This window comes from Chaetura pelagica, unplaced genomic scaffold (assembly GCF_000747805.2).
Source record: "Chaetura pelagica isolate M959 unplaced genomic scaffold, ChaPel_1.0 scaffold109, whole genome shotgun sequence".
In the NCBI taxonomy this organism is placed as follows: domain Eukaryota; kingdom Metazoa; phylum Chordata; class Aves; order Apodiformes; family Apodidae; genus Chaetura; species Chaetura pelagica.
Window position 1 is genome coordinate 7,794,943 of NW_009970725.1, and position 22,685 is coordinate 7,817,627.

General features: G+C 39.7%; 1 protein-coding gene across 1 annotated transcript in view; it reads left to right on the forward strand.

The window, feature by feature from the left end:
- ZNF521 (zinc finger protein 521) overlaps window positions 1-22,685 on the forward strand; it is a 209,859-nt gene that overhangs the window by 65,910 nt on the left and 121,264 nt on the right. The window contains exon 3 of the mRNA XM_010006904.1: window positions 4,263-7,615. Coding sequence (XP_010005206.1) covers window positions 4,263-7,615 — 3,353 coding nt within the window. The remainder of the gene's footprint in view (window positions 1-4,262; window positions 7,616-22,685) is intronic.

A 22,685-nucleotide genomic window follows, 5' to 3' on the forward strand; every position in this document is an offset into this window, starting at 1 on the left:
TCTGCTTGGAGAAAAGTCAGGCAGCTCTACTTTCCACTGGAAGTCTCAGGAGTGCTTGGTACTTTCATCTCAGAGTGTTCACACACTTGTTTTAATGTGCTTTATGGAAATGATGAAACTCAGCAAGTACAGTTGGTGTAGAAAAACATCTGCACTAACTATTCACACACATTTGCATCTTTAAATAGACTTTTAGGCCTTGTAACTTATTTCCAGCAGTTTTTTGGTTGTGAGTGCTAGAGCTTTCTTAAGAGTCAGTGATTGTGACGTGACTGGTTCCAAAAATTAAAAATTTACATGTACATGTTAAGTGCATCACATTGAAACTCAGAATACTTGCCTTAACACAAAAAAGGCATTTACAGTACGTAGCACTTAGTGAATCTGAAGGCAAGAAAAAAAAAGTCAATACAGAAAAAATATTTTAAAACTCCATAAACACTGGAGAATATCTGGAGCCCTGTTCTGCTCCCAGGTAGATGTGTACCACTGCTGGGGACTTGTATGTGTGCATCTGAATTTGGTCCAGAGTATTTTAAACCAGCTTGCTAGAACTTTAAAAATCAGTACTTGAAATGTTGACATAGTTCAGTGGGTAGGTGTCTGTATATTTATATACATGTGGCTGTATGCAGAGTGGCAGCAAACTGTTCATATTTTCTATGAGAGTGATCAACTAAAAGGATTTTAAGGTCCTTTACCCTGACAGTGGGTCAAGCCTTGCCCTCAACACAGAGCCGGCTCTGTGTGTAGTGCCCCTGGGAAAGTAGGAGTGGCATCCACATCTCAAGCCTGCTTTGAAGACTGTCCATTTAGCTTCTCCACCATGGCTTTGGGTGCCCAGATCTGCTTCCCTAAAGCCTGTGCACATGGAGTAGGCTCAGTTCCTGGTAGCAAGCCATGGATCACTGCCATTTTGAAGGAGATGCACTTAATGGTAGCATGTTAATTTTATGAGGCAGCATCTTTGAGAGGAAGGGTGAGGACACGGCAGGACAGGCAGTGCCATCACTCCTGTCCTGCTGTAGCAGTAGTTACCCTTAGTCCAGGTTACTTTCTTGATCCTTGTCCCCAGATCCATTCCTAGACAACCCCTACGCTCTCTTGGGCACATTAGTCCATCGCACACAGTGTTCCCATTGCTCAGGATGGAGTCTGCACAGCAAAAGTCACTGCAGCGAAACACTTCCCTTGTCTCAGAAGGGAGGTTTCTAAAGTCCTTCTGCAGGTTGCTGATGGCCAGGCTTTGGGAGCCCTTTGTGTGAGCACAGCCTGGGGGCCCTCCTTCCGGAGCTCGGTGGCCAGCTGCCCATGCCCCTTCCAGACCGGCTCTCCCCTGCTCTGCTGTGCCAAGGGGAAGCTGAGGAAGCGTGTTGGCTGCATTGTTAGGCTCCTACTCAGGAAAATCCTGTTGTCCTCTGCTGTGTGGAATTCCCCATGCTTTGCTGGTTCTGTAGCTCTGAGAAATTTTCACATTTCAAGTCAGAAGGATGCAAGTTAGACCTCTAAGTGTTTTACTCAGAATTATTGTGGACTTGGATTAAGAAACCCAACAGCAAAGTGACACACAGAAACTTTTATATTTGCCAGTTGGAAATTAAGAACCTGCTCTGTTCTGTTACACAGCTCCCCCTCTGCTTTCCTGACCTTGTATAAAAGCTAAAGGAGAGACTCCCAAAGCAAGCAAGGAGAATGGGATGGGGAAAAGGGGTTGCCATTGCTTATATCGTGGTCACTCTCTGCACTTGATCCCAACCCTGCTGCCAGCCTGCTGAGATCCAATGGCTAGTGGGAATAGTCGTATAATAGGTGAAAACAGGCAGGCAGTGGCCACAAGAAGGAAGTGATTTACTGCTGTGTCAGTGGTGGTACACTATTTATAATGCTTACTATATATTCCTGTAAACATTTATACAATAATATATCATTTCTGTGTAGGATATACATTTTAATATTAAATTTGGTTACAAAATATGTTGCCTAGGCAGTCAGAGACTATTTTTCTTCACTGGGTTGCTTGACATAAATTCCTGTTTATCTGCCAGCAGTGGTCATATGTCAGAAATATATTTGATTTTTATAAAACAAAAGTTTTTTTTAACTTAAAAACCCTAGCTGAAAATGTTAATTTAAAATAAAATTTAAAAACGTAACAAAAAGTAACATATATTTTTCTGTGAATAGTTATTCCACTGTTTTGATAATTTCCAGTCTTACAGTCAAATCCAGCAATTTGAAAGGGCAGTACATAGATTAACATCAGATGTCTCCTGTAATATTGCAGTCATTAATATACTAATTTATAAACTCACCAGGCTGGTATTATTTAGTATGTATGACAGTGAATATCTTTGTTTCAGTATACTGGAAATCATTTTAACATATCATATTACTTTTATTGGAAGGGAGGATTTTTGTTTCTCAATTTTTATCTTAAAACACCGAAGACATACTTGGGCTGTGGTTTGGTTTTGTTACTTAAATATATTCTATTAGCACAAATTCGTACATAGGTAAATACAGATACCTATTTGTGAAAGGTGAGTGTAATTTGTGAAACCCTGCTCTTCAAGATGTAAACAAGAGAATAAAAACCAACACAGTTTCCAACTTATCCTGGAAAGCATTGTGTCAATGGGCAGTCATCCAACAATGGTGTTTGGTTGTTTTCTCAGAGTTAGATGGTTGCCATCTGGCATTGATAGTGAGATGGTGTTGTCATCAGTTTCTAGATGCAGGAAAGGAATGAATACTCATCTGTTTCCTGTGGATAAGGAAGAGGTTGATAATCTAGTAAAATCTTGTTACCTTAAAGAAAGCAGGCTTGGAATTTGTTTACATAATATAGACCAGCTATAACTTTTATGTTGATGTAGTAAATTTCTTGAGAGAAGACTGAAGATGTTAGAAAACGTACTGCTTTGCAAGAATCCCTTAAGAAAGATATTTTTCAAAAGGTTGCTCCTGTCTTTTTCTGTACTATTGCTGTAATCAATTTTACTTTTAAAAGGAAAAAAAATACAACAAGCATTGCCCTTGGAAAGGAATAAAAGGATTATTTGATGTAGAGTGGTCTTTCAGGCATTCTTTTAATATTTTTAAAGAAGTTTAGATTAAGATAAGTGTGATCGTTGTGGTGTTGTAGTGTACACTTAAAACAAAAGGTGCAAAAAATGCAGAGCATGTCTGTTGAAAAAAAGTAGTTACAGCTTGCCCTGTCTAGAGCTGAGGTAATATCATGGGTAACTAATGTAGTTTATTATCTGGCTAGCATTCCTGTTTTGTCTTTTCCTTGTTGCTTGTAAATCTTTCAGCTTTTACCATAATCGTTTATCATTTTTCCTGTTTCCGCTTTTTTTTACAAGTTGCTTTGTGATCACCTCACAGTACAGGTTCTGCTGGCCTGAGGAAGTTCAGCTCGCTAAGGCCTTTGCAAAAAGGAAGAAATGGTGGGCAACCTCTTGAACTTAAAAAGGAAAAAAAAAATAAATGCTGTTCACATCTGACCCTTTTGAAACTTTCTCATTTTGCTTGATCCTGGCTGTGGGTTTGTTAGTTTGTTTTGAACATTTAATGATCCAGCTGCCAGCTTTCAGTAACTGAATTGTATCATTATTGGAGAAATCTGGTTGCACTTTTATTAGAGAAAACATCACTGTTTATGCTGTTGTCCTGTTCCTCTCCTGTAATTTTTCCTGTTATTGTTTAGAATAACACCCAAGTCTCTCTCGGTTATACCCTTTAAAATATTTCTGTGTTCAGAATCAACTTCAAGGGAAAAAAAAAAAACCCCTACAACTGTGGTTAAGCAAGGGGAATATTTTTATTAAATATTAGGCATGCAGGTTGACTGTATTAATTTTAAGTGATTCCTGTAATACTTTCTCCTTTCCTTTGACTCTTCAGATGCTCGCATAATATGCAAATCATTTTACAATGGATACAAAAGACACATTAAATATATTAAAATCTGCATTTTAATAAAGTTGTCAATGTATAATACATATCCTGCAACTGAGAAAGAATGGTAAAAAGCAATAAAAAGGTAATATGGGCACAGAACTATTTAATATCTTTTAATGTTTTACAGTATGATAAAAATAAATGTGGTCTTGAAGCTGTTGGATACAGGTGTAAGAAACAGTCTGAGTTTAGTATCTTTTAGCTATTTAGGAGTTGCAGATCTGCATTTCTGATAAGCATTTCTGTCTCCTTTGGACTGTGGGGATTAAGCTTGTGGGTATGTTTCTTTCTCATTTCAGATGGAGTGGATGTTGAGGATGACCCCACTTGCTCATGGCCAGCATCATCACCTTCTAGCAAGGACCAGACTTCCCCAAGCCATGGAGAAGGTTGTGATTTTGGTGAAGAGGAAGGAGGCCCAGGGTTGCCCTATCCATGCCAGTTTTGTGATAAATCGTTCAGCCGCCTCAGCTACTTAAAGCACCACGAGCAAAGTCACAGTGACAAGCTCCCTTTCAAATGCACATATTGCAGTCGTCTCTTCAAACACAAACGGAGCAGGGACCGCCACATAAAGCTCCATACAGGAGACAAGAAGTATCACTGCAGTGAGTGTGACGCAGCGTTTTCAAGGAGTGATCATCTTAAAATTCACTTAAAGACTCATACATCCAACAAGCCATATAAGTGTGCCATTTGTAGACGTGGATTCCTGTCATCTAGTTCACTGCACGGTCACATGCAGGTTCACGAGAGGAACAAAGATGGCTCTCAGTCGGCTTCCCGGATGGAGGACTGGAAAATGAAAGACACTCAGAAATGCAGTCAGTGTGAAGAAGGCTTTGATTTTCCTGAAGATCTTCAGAAGCACATTGCAGAATGTCACCCCGAGTGTTCCCCTAACGAAGACCGATCTGCTCTTCAGTGTGTTTACTGTCATGAACTCTTTGTAGAGGAAACGTCTCTAGTGAATCACATGGAGCAGGCTCATAACGGTGAAAAGAAGAATTCATGCAGCATTTGCTCGGAGAACTTTCATACTGTGGAGGAGCTGTACAGCCACATGGACAGTCACCAGCAGCCAGAGTCGTGCAATCACAGCAATAGCCCATCTTTGGTAACTGTGGGCTACACCTCAGTCTCTAGCACCACTCCGGATTCAAATCTCTCAGTGGATAGTTCAACAATGGTGGAAACAGCTCCCCCTATACCAAAAGGTCGTGGAAGGAAGAGGGCAGCTCAGCAAGTGCCAGATATCACAGGTCCTTCGAGTAAACAGGCAAAAGTTACCTACAGCTGCATTTATTGCAACAAACAGTTATTTTCCAGCCTTGCAGTTTTGCAGATACACCTGAAAACTATGCATTTAGATAAACCCGAACAAGCTCATATCTGTCAGTATTGTTTGGAGGTGTTGCCATCTCTCTATAATCTGAATGAACATCTTAAGCAAGTCCATGAAGCTCCGGACCCAGCACTGATTGTTTCTACCATGCCTGCCATGGTATACCAGTGCAACTTCTGCTCTGAAGTGTTCAATGACCTCAACACCCTTCAGGAACACATCCGATGTTCTCATGGATTTGCCAACCCTGCTGCTAAGGACAGTAATGCATTCTTTTGTCCCCATTGCTACATGGGATTTCTTACAGATTCTTCTCTGGAAGAGCATATTAGACAAGTCCATTGTGATCTTAGCAGTTCTCGATTTGGTTCCCCTGTGCTTGGAACCCCAAAAGATCCAGTGGTGGAAGTGTATTCTTGTTCTTACTGTACAAATTCTCCAATATTTAATAGTGTTCTTAAACTGAACAAACATATCAAGGAGAACCACAAGAACATTCCTTTGGCACTGAATTACATCCACAATGGAAAAAAATCCAGAGCCATGAGTCCTTTATCTCCTGTAACCATTGAGCAGACCTCTTTAAAGATGATGCAGGCAGTTGGAGGTGCTCCTTCTCGTCCTGCAGGTGAATATATTTGTAATCAGTGTGGTGCTAAGTATACTTCCTTGGATGGTTTTCAGACTCATTTAAAAACACATCTTGACACTGTCCTTCCGAAACTGACCTGCCCACAGTGCAACAAGGAATTTCCAAACCAGGAGTCTCTGCTGAAGCATGTTACCATTCATTTCATGATCACCTCAACCTACTACATCTGTGAAAGCTGTGACAAGCAGTTCACTTCAGTGGATGACTTGCAGAAACACCTGCTGGACATGCATACATTTGTATTCTTTCGCTGCACCTTGTGCCAAGAGGTTTTTGACTCCAAAGTCTCCATTCAGCTACACTTGGCTGTGAAACACAGCAATGAAAAGAAGGTATACAGATGTACATCTTGCAACTGGGATTTCCGTAATGAGACTGACCTACAGCTTCATGTTAAGCACAACCACCTGGAGAACCAAGGCAAAGTACACAAGTGCATCTTCTGTGGTGAGTCCTTTGGTACGGAGGTGGAGCTGCAGTGTCACATTACTACACACAGCAAGAAGTACAACTGCAAGTTCTGCAGCAAAGCTTTCCATGCTATCATCTTGCTGGAGAAGCACTTAAGGGAAAAACACTGTGTTTTTGAAACGAAAACTCCGAACTGTGGAACGAATGGGGCATCTGAGCAGGTCCAGAAAGAGGAGGTGGAACTCCAGACCTTGTTGACAAATAGCCAGGAGTCCCATAACAGCCATGATGGCAGTGAAGAAGATGTGGACACATCTGAGCCTATGTATGGCTGTGACATTTGTGGAGCAGCTTACACCATGGAGACTCTCCTGCAAAATCACCAGCTTCGAGACCACAACATTCGACCTGGAGAAAGTGCCATAGTAAAGAAAAAGGCTGAACTCATCAAAGGGAATTACAAGTGTAATGTGTGTTCTCGAACATTCTTCTCTGAAAATGGGCTCCGAGAACACATGCAGACACACTTGGGACCAGTGAAACATTATATGTGCCCAATCTGTGGTGAGCGGTTTCCATCTCTTCTGACTCTTACTGAGCATAAGGTCACACATAGTAAGAGCCTGGACACTGGCAACTGCAGGATTTGCAAGATGCCTCTCCAGAGCGAGGAGGAATTTTTAGAGCATTGCCAAATGCACCCTGACTTGAGAAACTCCTTGACGGGTTTCCGCTGTGTGGTGTGCATGCAGACAGTGACCTCCACACTGGAACTGAAAATCCACGGCACGTTCCACATGCAGAAAACTGGAAACGGTTCTGCTGTGCAGTCCACCGGACGCGCACAGCATCTCCAGAAACTGTACAAGTGTGCTTCTTGCCTGAAGGAATTCCGCTCAAAACAGGATTTAGTGAAACTTGACATCAATGGTCTGCCATATGGTCTGTGTGCTAGCTGTGTTAACCTCAGTAAAAGTGGTAGTCCGAGTATCAACATCCCTTCAAGCAGTAACAGACAAGGCATGGGCCAAAATGAGAACTTGAGTTCCATTGAGAACAAAAGCAAGGCAGGGGGACTGAAGACTCGATGTTCTAGTTGCAATGTTAAATTTGAATCAGAAAGTGAACTCCAAAACCATATTCAGTCAATCCACAGAGAGCTTGTTCCAGACAGCAACAGTACACAGCTGAAAACACCACAAGTATCTCCAATGCCCAGAATCAGCCCCTCCCAAACTGAAGAGGTAACCCTTTTTTCTTTGCTCTTGACACCTTCCATCCTTTTGAAAAAAATTGCCCTTTTTTCAAGCTGTCTTGTCACTTGCCATGAAATGCTTAGGCTGAACCATGTTACATTTCCATCTACAGCCATTAGCTAGTAATTACTTGCTTCTTGATATGCCTCACATCTTGGATTGAATTGTGTGGAATAGGACTAATTCCAGTCTCTCTAGGATATTGCCTTCTATATCACTGAGGAGACCTATCTTCATGCCAGCATGAGCGAGATCTGGAATTTTATCCTAGCCCCCTTACACATGGGAATCCCCAGCTAGGAGTTGCGCTTACGGCAGAGAGCATGAATAACTGAGGAGTCCTGTACAGTGAGCCAAAATGCTGGCATTAAGGGGTGGATTTTGAAAAATATTTGTGATCAACAAATTGAAGTGTGGGTTTTTTTTTAATTATACTGTATACATTCATTTTCCCTTCTTATTGCATACTTTGATTAACTAAAAATACAGCACTAGTCTAAGGTAAATTGGGAAATCAGTCCTTTGGATGCAATTCCTTGATGTGTTTTTCTTTCCATTCCTGATGAACAGCATTTTGATGTCACTGAAACACCTAGTGCCCAATGATCGAAATCCCATTCATATGCATTCATATGCATTCAAAGCATAACTTTTAAATATCAGACTTTTGAAAGATCTCATCTGCTTCCTCAGTCACCAGTGACCAAGTGATAAACACCTGTATATGGGAAGGTTGGTGGGTCGTGTGCTAAGGGAAGAGAATCTGGTTTATCTTCAGAAATAAGATCAAAAGAATGACTTAGAGTTAATATTTTAGGCATGGTATCTTACATAATGACCCTTATAGTTCAAGAAGCCTAAAAGCACAGCACAGACAAATTATAAGAAATAATAGTTTTTGTTTAAAGAAAGCTTTTAGCCTGTAATGATACAATCATGGTGCAACCTATTGCTGTGAATGTGTGGATACCCTGTGGCTAGGGAGCTGCTTCTCTTCCATCACCTTCCTCACTCCCTGTTTGTGAGTCCATCTGTTGGGTAAGAAAGCTCCAAACATGTCATCCAACAATGTGCAAACTGCAGGGAGGAAAGGAGACAGACAGGGAAGAGGGGAGATGCATAAGGATATGCAGACCAAGAGGTAAGTATTTGTGTTGCTACCAAGAACATAGCTGGATATAGGCTGGGAGAAGGCCACTGAGGTAGGACAGGGCCTGAAGTGCCATGAAGAGGGTGACGTACCAGGCAGAATGCATCTGTCAAGGAAGGGCCTTATGCTTTCATGACTTCTGCATCTCCAGTTTGCACACTGGGTGACGGGGGGGGGACAGTTGGCGACTGGGATGTGGTGTGGAGTTTATGGAAGGAACAGGTTGTTAGACTAAGAACTCCAGGTCTTAAGGAAAACCTCCTTTTCAAAGAAGAGGGAGAAGGAATGGCTCCCATTAGGTGTGGTTCAGGCTGTTGATGATCCTGGAGCACTGCTGCTAAGCGGGAACCACTCCAGCCACATGGTTTTGATAGATTCAGAGTCATCCTGGTTTCTGTTTCTGTTATCTTTCCCTGAGTTACTGCATGAAACCTTTCTTCCCAGTCACATTGAAAGCCAATTCCTGCTACCTCAAGCACAATTGGAATCATGCATGTTAAAAGAGTTACTGTGATAAGATGTTACCAACTTGTCTTTCTCTTGCTTGTAAACTAGACAAAAAAAGATTTAGGGGGCTTTGTGGTGATACAAGGTCAGTTATCTTCAGTGTCATCAGTGAATCTTCTTGTACTTGGACCAGATAAAATGAGAGTTCTTATGACTTCCGATTGGCGTCATGTTCCTCTTCATATTAATTTTGATTTTTCTCTTAGAAATGTATTTAAGATGAAAAAGCCTTTTAAACTACAGGAAGATTTGTGTATAGCATTTCCTTGCTTTCAAATCACTATTTGTCCCCTACCCCCCTTTGAGAACATGTAAACTGATTTGTTGGTGTCTATGGTTCTAGTCACCACACAAGTAACCTAGACCTTTAGATTCTTTTCTCAAGGGAAGCACAAAGCTATCAAGTTCCTGATATAGCATTAGTACTTCTAGAATCCATAAATGTGTGGTTTTAAAATCCTGAAGGATCATTTATTTTTCTAGCAGATATTATAGGTTTCCAATTATAGTGATGCAAACATTATAGCGATGAGAAGCAAAATTGAAAGTGGTAATACACAAATGTTTAATCCTATAGATTGGATGTCCAAACTGAGGAAAATTAAAAAACATAAGTCTGTAACACAAATAAAACAGGTTTCTAAAAATTGTTATTAGTCAGTAGCTTTGCTACTCTACTGGAAGAATATTTCTTGAATTGAATGGAATGTTGAAGACGGCTACTTAAACGTGCTTATTTGGGGATTTTTACAACAACAAAATCATAATATTAAGGAGTGAAGATTTAATTTTCATTATTGATAGTCACATGGTTTGAGTTTTCAACCTTTATATGAATAACATTTCATTCCAGAGGCAAGAAAAATATGGAGACTCATTGTTAGGCCAGTAATAGTGCTCAGTACTCTTTGTGAATCAGATTTCTGTTGTAACAGTGCTAGAAAATTTCTTTTTAAGATAGAAGATAACACTAAATAAGGAGCTACTGGCTTCTTTTCCAAGTATTCTTATGGCTGAACTAGAAAACTTGCCTTTTTAGCCTGTACTCAGCCATGTGATAGGGTACAGTTACCTTAAGGTAGTTTAATGTCATCAGCTGAGATATCACTTGCTGAGCTCACTGTGCTTACTAAGTGAAAGATGTTGATTTGAATCATCTTTACTGAAAGTTACGTTTCAGTTGGTCTGGGAAATGATGGGCAGTGCTCTGAAACTCAAAAACAGGACAGAACTCATGAAGCCCATCATACTGCTGAATCTAGTAGCTGTAAGCTATCAGACTTTAGCAGGCACAGTGTGGATAGCTATTGAAAGAGCTCTAAAAGCTGGGTAAATCTGTAATTTGCTCTTTGAGCTTAATGAGAGGCTGAGCTCAGGTTGCAGATTTCTTGTAAAGATCTTGTGTTATTGCAGGGAGACTGACAGGCTAGGCTAGTGATCTTGGTGATAGTATTTTAAAGTGGAGAGCAAGGTCTAATGTGGCAGTGAATTGGGAACTAGACATAAGTCCTTTTCCTGTCACTTATCTGCTCTGTTGACTCAGACAAATCCACTTAAAACATCTCAGTTTTATTTTATTTCTTGAGAAAATAAGATTGATAATTCCAGAAAAATTCCATGCTTAATTGTGATACGTTTTTGTAAAGCACTTGGAAAATGAAAAGCAGTGTTCAAGAAAAACTGCACAGCCTTGCTTTTCTTGCTTCACCTTCATGTGCTGTCGTACACCTAATGAGAGAACCCCTGACTCAGCAGAAGGTGTTCCTTCACTTCTTGAGCTTCATGGCTTCTGTACATGCAGAATCATACCAACATAACTGTATAATAATAGTTATATTGTTAATTACTTCCTGGTGGGGGAGAGGGGAAGGGATTCCAGATACACCAACAGTTTACTGGTAAAACCTATTTTATGGCAGTGTATCCATATATGCAACTGTGCTCAGTTTGGGGTCCTGTTGGTGACTTCCAGAGTAGATGCTCAGCAAGCATAATTGCTTCTGTAAGTAGCTTAAGTTATGTATTACTTGCTTCCATGAATGTGAAGCTCATGCGAATACTGTATTACCTGTGGCAATGCAGACAGTCCTTCATTAATAATACAAGAACATTCTGGGTTTTGTGGTCCTGGGAAGAGAAGGAGCAGTGCAAGTATGCTGCCAAATTACTGCAGGAATAAAGGTGCTTATTTAGGTGTTGTAAAAGACTTGCAGAAACTCACCATAGCAGAGACTATCAAAAATGCTGGACAAAGGAGAAAACTAGAAGCTGTTACACCAGCTGAAGAACATGGTGGGTGTGAAAATGGAGCTGCTCTCTGTCCTGTTGTGGTTGTGCAGAGCTGTGTGCCAGGATGGGCATGTGACAGCAGGGAATACTGGGCGCATCACAGCACCATTCTGGAAGGAGTTGTGAAAGTGCTGGCTGACAGTGAGCTTGTGGAGACAGGATTACATCATTCAGAAGCTGCAGTGGCTCCTTGAAACTCAACTTATGCAACCTCAGATGAATCCAGAAACGGTATCACCCTGGGAAAAAGAGTGGAGCTCGGGTAGGTGTACTGTTTTATCATTATTTTTTTTTCTTTTTATTCATGGGCCCTGAATCTACCTTTCTTCTCTTAACTGTTCCTCTCCTCCTCCCCCCTTCTCAAAACACTGCTGAACTTACAAGGACAGAAAACAGGAACTGCCTTTTGAAGTAGCTGGTTTGTTTCAACAGCATACACTGGCAGTCAGAAGCAGAAAGAAGAGAGAAAAGACTATGAGCAACACAGAAGTGTTCCCAGATACATGCTTTTGGCAGGACAAGCAATAGCATTTTACCAACATAAATCACTGTGGTTTTAACTGAAAAAAATTCACTGAAATCAATAGTCATGCATTTAATTGAAATACATAAAGAAATTAAAATAATCCTTCTCATCAGTATTCCAAGCTGATCATTCTGACTACAGGATTTTTATGAATAAGCACATAAACTTTTAACGTAAATGTATGAAGTAGTGCCTTGGGTTTCCTTTCAGTGAATCCAGGTCCATAACAAGTAATTTTCACGCTGGAGTTTGGATTTGGGGCAAAAAAGGTGAAGAAGGTTTATTCCTGGCACAGAGATTTAGCTTGGAAATAGTTTGTGTAACTAATCTGTGGAAAACCATATTTTCTGCTTCTGGAGTTTCAGAATGAGTTCAAAAAATACCATTTTTTATCTCATTGTACAATTTTTACATTGTTTTAAGGAAGGTATTGTTTAAGTTGTGACCATATATATTTTTACAAAGGACTGCCCTATTTTTCTTGCCACAGTATGCCACCTTCACATTATAATATCCTCTAATTTCTGGTAGTACCCCTGCCAGGGACTGGATGACAAGATACAGGTTTAAGCATTTCTCTTATTTCTCTTCACAATTTCAGAAGTGAGCTATAAGACAGAGTCCTCTGAATTAACAAGGATGGTGTTACTCATTATTCTGTTGCTACCAAAATTAAGCAGCAAACTTCCCACCTTCTCACACACACCTTGAATTCAGTCTGTGAAAAGAAACCTAGGTGTTGGCTGAGAGCTGCTGAACAGAAGCAAGAGGGATAATTGTAGTGAGTTTTCTTAGCTTCCTGTCCACTGATAACTAACATCTAATACTGTCTGTCTGTCTTTTTATTTGTCAGATGCTTCAGATGGATAAATTGGAGAAGCACCTTCTTCACACCTGTCGAAAACTTTGTGTGAGAGGAAGAAAGTCTTACCATGAAATAATGCAGTGGGGGGAATGCCTGCTTGAAGAAAGGCAGAAGAACTAGAGAGGGACATAGAATCATCTCTAGAGGGGACACATGTAGACTCAACAAAGCTCTATGAGAAAACATCCTGAGATTTGTACTCCAACTGGTCACATGTGAAGCCCACTGTCTTCATGGGGCTTTATCTATACGTGCATCTGCTTGCCAAATGACCAAGGTTACATGCCATAATTTCCCTTCTGCACAGCCCCAGTGGAAAATCAGAATAGTGATAAGTATTTGTATTCTGACTTCAGAACTGGGTAGCAACAACAAGAGATTCTCACCAGTTTTGCAGCCTGATTATCTTGAGGAATGAGACATGGGAAATCATGGCATGTATCTTCTTGTCTGCTAGTTTGCACGTCTTTAGAGACTTCTCTCCTCTCTCTTACTTTTGGACTACTCTTGGCCAGTTTCAAGAAGAAACTTAATATATCATTAGGAATCTCAAAGCCTATAAAGTTTTTGTAATACTGGGGAAGAGAGGTGAGCCAGCAGGTGACAGCATCCAGACAGGACAGAGGCCTTTTAGAGATCCAAACTGGGAAGATGGCTTTAACTGAAGTTCATACCTGTTTTTTATGCAAAAGTCAGTCAGTCACAAGAAATTAAGCTGTAAGAAACTATGATCTGTTCTTTGTGGTGCTCACAGACAAACTTCTTAAGTGACTGTAAATGTTTTGAGAAGCGTTTTTTATTACTGCTTAATAAAGTTGTTATATATGATGTGTGTATTATTTGTGTCATACAACAAACATAACAATGAATTTGTTACTCTGTCATCAGGGAAATATTATGGGCTAACCATTAATTTAAAATGGATGTGTAGCCCCAGTACTGCTTTTTTTCATGAAGTTGTACAAAATTAACAGAAATTAACCACCTGCATCTTGTAAAGAGTCCTCTTCTTCAAGTTCTCATAGTTGTGTCATGCCTGGTAATTGAACTTATGCATGTTTATTCAAAATCGTTGTATACTTTTTCCTCCTGCCAAACCTGTCTTCCATTTTTTCCATTTACTGCATTGTACATACACAATTTATAGTATAAAATACAACCTGTAGATACAGCAGCAGAAATTATATCCCATCAACATCCATCCTCACCATGTGACATTTCAGGACAAGAATCAGTGAGCACACATTGAAACACAAAATATTTCCTCTGAACATGAGGAAACACTCTTATTGTGAGGGTGACCGAGCACTGACACAGATTGCCCTCAGAGGTCATGGATCCTCTGAGATACAAGCCATCTGGACATGCTTGTGGGCAGCTGGCTCTAGGTGGCCCTGCTTGAGCAGGGGGCTTGGACCAGATGACTCCCAGACATCAACTTTAGCTCTTCTGCGGTTTCCATCATCTTTTGGGCCTACAAGGGTGTTTATGTTCTCCTGTTCTTCCTTGGTGGTTAAACTTTTGTTGCTAGGATATGGCTTCATAAATCAGGGCATAAAAGGGTGAGGACTCTTCTGATACTGAGTGTCTCAGTGCAGTCCTACCAGTAACAATGCGCAAAACTAGGGAAAAAGCCCCTGCCTGCAATTTTTAATCTAGTTTTTACTAGATTCCTGAATTCATCAAGATGAAAGCCTCACATGCATTCATTGATCATTTGTAATGCCTGTGAAATGCCTGTCTGAAGAGGGACTTTAAAATACAGCCACTTACAAATATGGCCATCTAAATGTTGGTTGCTGCTTTTGTACATAAAAACAAGGTGAGAGGTAGGAGAGAAGGATGTTTTTTGTCCCCTTCAATCATGCTTCCACAGTTATAGTATCCTATGTGGGATTAATTTTCTCTTTTTCTTACCTGTTATCCATATTGAACATTCTGTGTTAAAGGCACATCTAATGGCTTTTCATATCTGGAAGGCCACCTTTTCCTCTCTACATTTTCCAATAGGAAACAGGGTGGTTCACCAACAAAGAATGATCTGAGACTCCAAGCTTCCAGATTTCATTTTGTACTTGTGTTCCCACTCCTTCAACAGTCCTTCCTTTGGTTTCTTCTCTTCTGGCTGGAACAGGTTCAGTGCCAAACTCTAGGAATATGGCTGGCTGCATATTAAAAGCTTGGAACCATCACTGATAGTGGCCAAATTCATTAATCCTGTTCTGCTGCTTTCATAGACCTAATAGTAGGGAGTGTCTTCATCACCTGATGGTTTTCCTGAACTATCAGTCTTGACTGTAGCTCCTCAGTTTTCTCATGTTCCCTACTTCACAGCTAGTAGTCCATGTGATGATGGATGAAGTCCTGCAAACCTGGAATTATGACACTCTGCTTGTGAAACAAATTCTGTGATTTTTTTTTTTATTATTATTTTTTCTTTTCCTGATTGGAAATGATAGACTGAAGCCCAGTGCAAAAATAAATGAGATTAATACAGGACATACCTAAGAACTGCTGGGATTTTAACAAGTAGTGGGAAATTAAAAGGTTATGAAATAGAACAGAGGGAATTCTGGGGAAATCCCTTAATTCCTTTAGAGGAAAGCAAGTATATCTTCACAGGAAAAAAAGGCTAGACACAAGTCATTGTGGATAGTGCTGGAGACTGGCTCAGCAGAGACCTTGTTTTTGCTGGTACTCCTCTTCCTTGGGAATCTGTGCTGCCCCAGCAGAGGTTTTCCAACTGGGCAGGCAGTCAGGTGTCATGGCAGTGTCAGCAGCTGTGTCCCAGCTCAGACACTACCAGTATACTTGTTAGCACCAATGTGGCCTATGAGAATCCATACAGGGTAGTGTTCTAATTACAGCAGGATGATCGTAGAACTCTGTTCATGGTGTATTTCAAAGTGTAGGCAAGCCTTTGTAAAACCCCAGTCATGCCCATGTTATCCTGTGAAGCCTTCATTTGTGAAGTCCCATTGACTTCCCCAAGTGCAGAGCTAATTGCATGAGAAGGATCTAAGGGTTTTAATCCTTCTCCTGATACTTCCATGAAAATTAATTTCTTATATATTATGTATGAGTAATATTTCTGTTTGTACATGAATATTAATGTTGCATATTTTTGAGCACAAGTTCCAATCTGTAGGACTGAAGTATCTTGGTAAGTAATAGCTCCGAATTCTGCAGGTATAAAGGTTGAGTTGAAAGTGGGCAATTAAAGGCAGGGGGGAGGGTCCTGAGTCACACTTTGGAAAGTTAAATTGTAAAGTAAAATAAATCAGTATTAATTTTCCATAGTGTGGGAGAAAAGTGGTTTTAGTGTTTAAATTAAACAAAATAAGATACATAAAAAGCTTAGATTCTGCCTTACTTTTAAAATCCAGAGAGCTTTTACAAAATTTGTGATGGAGAAAAGAGACAAAAGAGTATTCTCTTGTGCGTACTTGCAAACTATTAATTTTATTGGGCTACATCTGTTGCTGATTGTTGGTGAAGAAAGTAGTGGCTTTATTGAATGACTGTCTATTCAGTATGCTTTTTTTGAAAGAAAGGAAAAGAGACAACTTTAAAAGAAGAAAATCTATCAGAATATCAGCTTTTTGCATCTCAGACCTGCCAAGTCATGCTCTACTGCCTGTGTTTTTGTGGCATGTCATCTGCAAAATTATCCATGCAGTCTTGATGGTAGTTTCTCCTTAACGTCCATAGCCACATAGCTGCTCTGATACTGAGATGCTGTATGTTAGGATGCCTCTTGATGGGTTACCAGCCCTCTGGCTTCAGAAAGTTTTGGGTTGGCAGCCTTACTTGTTTGTAAGTGCAATTCAAAGAGACAGAAAGAGGTGGGGATGCTGACAGAAAGTTCAGCTGCTGAGACAGTCAGCCTCAGATTCCTAAGCACTGCTCAGCACATACACCTACAGTGCTCAGAGGCTCAGGCTCACCCAGGATCAGACCCTAGGATAGAAAGGCAGAAAGAAGTATACTTGTTTTCAGATCTCAAATCAAAGTCACAGTGCTTGAAGCTGTTGGTACTTCTAAACTATGTAAACCTCATATGAAGTAATTGAGAGAATATACAGCCACGTACTGCCAGGTTTTAGAGTCACTTTTCTGAGAGGTACCTCACTTTATTACTGAGTTTCAGAGACCTAGAGAGAGTTCAAGGATTAGAGAGCTCAAAGGGAAGCAATGCAATTTTTAAATGTTGCAAGAAGATGTGGTTCTTTCTGTGTGGGTATGCAAGACATTGCAAGCTAATGCACTTCATCAGTGAAGGGAAGGAAAGGTTCATAACTAAGAGACATTAAAGACTGATGTGATTAAAATGCAGAGTTTGTAATGTAAAGGTGAAAGACAGAACAGCAGACCAAGACTTGAAGAGAAGGACCAATTCCTAGAATTGACATTTGTATTTCTGCCTCAATGCAGTTTTGTGTATTAAAGGAATAAGTAACTGTACTGAAAGGAATGAGAAAAATGTTTTTCTCCATTATTTGTTTTGCTTTCCTTGTAGGATTGATTGTATTCTTTCTCTAGGCATGTGGAGTCAGACCCCATTATACTTAAGACCCCGCTAAACAGAAGCAGAAGAACAGAAAAATCCTCATAAAATCATTATGAACATGTTTTTAAAAGCAAACAGGAAATACTAATTAAAGAGCGTTGTGTGAGCAATGAGAAGAGTTAGCAATTAGCCAATTCAAAAAAAATGCAACATGACAGAGCCCTATAAGAAAGATAAATAGCTAACTATGCAGTGAAACTGGCTAACATATGCTTAGGTTTTTTAGAGCTTAAGTTTGACAAAATAAGCATCCAGGAAGATAGAAAAGAAATCCTCAAGTAAGGTACTGTCAAAAATAATCTGAGCTATGATGAAAAATGGCTAAATGGACAAATAAGCTGGGACCGTGGTTGCTCTTGTGCTTCATTCAGGGCCAAGCACGCTGCAAATACTTAATAAAATAATGATCTAAAAAATCAGCTAGCAGCATTAGGAATTGGCACTGACAAGTTGCTGTAGTTAGTGTGCAAGTTTTAACTTGGTTTTGCATATGATTTGTTGGAAGCTATTAACTTTCTCTTGCTGGATTACCTTTCTGTTCGTTTAACAGGTTGAATTAGCTCCACCCTGGATTTAATGTGAGGGAAACTGACTGAATGCTTGGTCTGTGAGGGGAGAATTAGAAGATGTAGGAGATGTGACATCACTCTCTTTTGGCAGCAGCAGGTTCTCTTGACTGCGTCATTAATCCATGTCCTTGGTCTGTGCTGAAAATGAGTGGGAAAAGCCTTGAAAGTCCCCTTGCTGGTGCGACGTGTAAACAGTGTACCTAGTTGTAAACGAGGCTATTGTTCAGTTAAAAAGTAAATGTAAAAGACATTTTTGGTAATATGGGTATGAAGATAGTATAGAAGAAACTAGGAGTGCCTGAGAAACTGTAGACGTGGTGCATTAGAAACTATAATACATATTGTTATTTCATATAGAGAACAAGTATTCAGTTAAAAGGGGATGCAGGAGATCCAGAAATGGTATATGTAATCAAGGAGACCAATACCGTTGAAAAAATGCTTTGTCGCGGATCTTGTGGCATATCCTCCCCACAGAGAAGAATGAAGTATGGATAAGGTGTACTATAATGGAATATAATACACAAGAAGTGATTTACAAACACAGAAAAATATCCATTCCAAAATTCTCAGAGAAATGAGCTGGAGATAAAAGGAAACATTAAGCAGATGAATTTACAGTTTTTTTAGGAAGAGGTATCAACAGCCTGGGAAAAGACGACTAAACAGACATTTAACAGGGGATGTGAGGATTATGCATGAAATTACTGGTTTGTGAGCTTGATTTAAACAGTGAGAAACAAGAGAGAAAGGCTAATCAAAGACATGATAGAACACCTAGAAAGTCTGGATTTAATGAAGGATAGAGGGCAAACACTCACAAAGGATCACGCTTAAAATTTTCAATAAAATATTTTGAGAGAGTAGCCACAAGTGCTGACAGAGATACCTATAAACATGATTTACCAGGATTTTTAGCACAGCTTTTGAAACAGTATAGCATGAAAGACTGTTGGATGAATAAGTATGGCATAGGGAGAGATACTTTGATTAAACAAGGAAAAGAAACACCAAGTTGAGTATGGAAAGCCTTTGAGCCTTCTGAATTGAAGCAGGTTTGGTTGAAGGGGTGTGAATAATGGAAAGCCTTAAGAATCATTATTTGCACCAATTTTGTTGAATTTATGCAGCATATCAGTAGTCTGAAAGAAAGAATAAGTAGTAAGGTGATAAAATTCCCTGATAGTACAAAACTAGAGTAGTGTCAGAACAAAATAGGCAGGTGATAAAATTCTGAATGACTTTGACAAGGAGGTGGAGCATGGGCAGATAAGTAGCATATGCAGTTCATTTTCAAGTAATATAATGAGGCTAGGGAATAGGAAATTTAGACTGTATGGATACCTCAGACAGTCACAGGGCACAGAAAGCTACACATAAAGATCTTCTGTATATTTCTGAAGGACTTCTGAATAGAACTGTAAATCCTCTAGTAGAGCATTATTAGTTGTTTTGCGTTGTTTATAAAAGCAAATAAAATTATGGAAACAGAATTGAAGTAGCCAATTAAAAAAACATATTCTTGGGCCATTTAGAAAAGAAGCAGAGTCTCATTTGACATGATGTGGCCACTTTGGGCACCTTTATAGGAAGGAAATTCTGAAAACTACAAAGTTACAAGTGACGATCAGGACAACAGTTTAAGTTCTAAGGGTTATTAATTATTCAAAAGGTTAGAGGGACACATGCATATGCTCTGCATGGATTGAAGGCCAAATCCAAAACTCATTAAATGTAGTCGCAGAGAAGCTTTGTATGCTGTAAAGCATTAAATTGGTACTGAAAACAGGAATGCAAGGGGCAACCAGATTGTCCAGTGTTTGTGTGTGACGTACTCTGAGCAGTTACTATTCTACAACAATTTTGAATGACCCCAGGAATGACTTGAGCCTCAGATTTATGCTCAGCATGTAGGAAACAAATTGACACTTAGGTTCTTGATGGGAGAGGGTTTAGTGAAGAATTGTGGGCTAGTTTATTGAAGAGTTTTTATGAAAATATGAGACCACAATAATACAAGAAATACAAGGAAAAAGTTAAAACACTTTCTTAATCCCATCTGATAATGTATGTGTCACTCTCCTCTGAAACAAATCTTTGGACATTTTGCAATAAAGCAGAGCTTAGAGCACAATATGGCTTCTCCAGATGCCCTACTGGTCCTGCCTAAGTCTATTTGGAAATGATACTGGTAAGAGCCTTCTGCTGGCCACCTTTGCTGTTACAGAATTACTCAGTAACAAGATATGTGTGGGGGGTTGTTTTTGTGTTTGAAGGAAAGAATGAGAATGTCATGTTTCTGTCTCTCTCAGGAGGCTGACAAGTGTCCTCTGGCATATGCTGTGGTGGCAGGTTAGGGTGTAAGTGCTCTCCGCTGTCCACCCTCCATCATTTTGTGGAGCTGATACTTGCTGAGCTGTGAGCTGGAACAGCAAGGCCTGGGTGCTCAGTCTGTCCTGCTGGGTAGCCTCCATAGACACAGGTGACTCAGGCAGAGGGGCAGGGATCTCAGCCAGAGATCCTCACGGCAAACAGCTGTAGCAAGGCAGGGCAAGGGTGGCTGTCACAGCCCCCTATCTCTTTGTCCATGGAGCCATATTGTATTGCAAAGGGTTTGGAGACATTCAAGGGGGATTCAAATGCCTCCTTGAGTCACAACCAAAATTTTCTTCTGTTCTACAGAAGTACTGCAAGGCTCCTTCCCCAGCTATCCAGGGGGGGATGTGGAGCTGCAAAACCCCAGGGCTCATTTCTGTCATATTCCCCCAAGTTGCCCCTTTGAGGGAATACAGAGTGAGTAGGGCCTGGGTCTCCCCCTAGATCTCACTCCAGGAGGAAATTTGGACCAGCCATGAAGCACATCAGGACCCAGAAGCTCTTGTGATCAGTTACATGTCCCGTGGTTCTGACAAAGCTTGTAAGACTAAGATGTAGCTTGCAGTGAGAAAGGACTCCCTTAGAATGTGAAACATATGGAAATAAGTATGTGGGTTTTGTTCAACGTGGTGTGAAAATAACTGGGTTTGATCACTTTGAAAATCTTAAGAGTAAATGGATTTTACTGAGTTTGCCTTTATAATAAAAATGTAACCATGCATGAGTTTAGACACTTTGAGATTACTGTGTGTTGAGCTAATAAAAGTTGGTATCAACATTTTAGAATTTGTTTGGAAGCAAAAAAGAGCAAGTGTTTGATCAAGCAGCCATCACAAAAACATTCTTCCCTTCATGATAAAAAGAAAGCCTCTGTGTGTGATTCTGCAAATATGTCATACCATTTTGAAGAGGGTAGTAAGTACTAGTAAATTATTTTTTTGTTGTTGTTGTCAAATTAGGTGGGTTGGGGTTTTTTTTGGATTAAACTTCAAAAATACCCCAACCTTTGTGTATGTTGTCATTAGGTACATCAGTCATAATTTTGCCAGCAGTTCTTGACATGCACTCTGCATTTCTGTGCTAACAAGAGAAAAGACCAGCCATTAAGTTTATGTTTCTTTGTTTTTGAACAAAGTCACATATCAGGAATAATGCTAGGGATATGCTAATAAACAATATATAGTGCCAGTCATCAGGGAGTAAGAAATATTTTCTAACTAGTTCTAAAGGGAAACAATGTTTTTAAAAAAGGGAGAGTGACTGTTATTTATGCAATATTGTTGTTCAATATGTCAGCATCAAAAAGCATCTTGTAAAGGGCTTAGCACAATAAATCTTTGATCGTGACTGTCATTATTTAGAGGTCTTTGATAGATCTAGATGTAGTGCAGCAAGGTTAAATTTACTAACATATAATAGGAAATCCTTAGACTGAATCTGAATTTGTACCAATGTTAGCAGTACAGTCACAACCACAAAAAAGAGAAAAAGTGATGTATCTTTTAAAGCAGCAGGCTTTAAAAATTGTAACTGTAAAACTAAGTTAAAGCAGATTTGTTTTCTGGATGCCCATTGATTTTGTTTGTCTGCATAGGGATTTAACTTGGTTACATTTCAAAAAACTAAAGTTAATTTAAATGAAAAACAGCAAAAAAGGCTTATGATTGTTTCCACTGAGAAGTGACACATTTTGTTACTGTCATCAAGAAAATTAAAATTAAGCCTCTGTGTATGAGAAGCAATGAGAGATTTGTAGAGAGGAGTCCACAGAAACACTTAATTTCTGAGTTGACTTTGATTAGTCACTAATTTTTCCATTAACCTGCTAAGACGAGATGATATAAGTCTACAAATGCTATATATTCCTTCCTACAAGCTTGAAATAAAAAGATACTTAATGGATGGGCACTTCAGCTGTCTGGGACAGCACATTACAGTTAGAAACTGATAACAAATCCAGAAAGTCTTTAATAATATTTAGAGTCAGGAAAAAAAAAATCACTTTCGATAAAATAAATAATACCAGCTGCGTAACAGTCTATAGAAGCTACATACGTAAGATTGTCTGTACTTTTGATGCACATGAGCTGGTGAGCTCTACTTCTTTCCCAAGTAATGTATATAAAATCTGCAATTTACTGTAACTGTGCCAGCTTCTTGTAACTTTACATCTTTAAAATGCACTTTTTTTTTTTTTTTTTTTTTT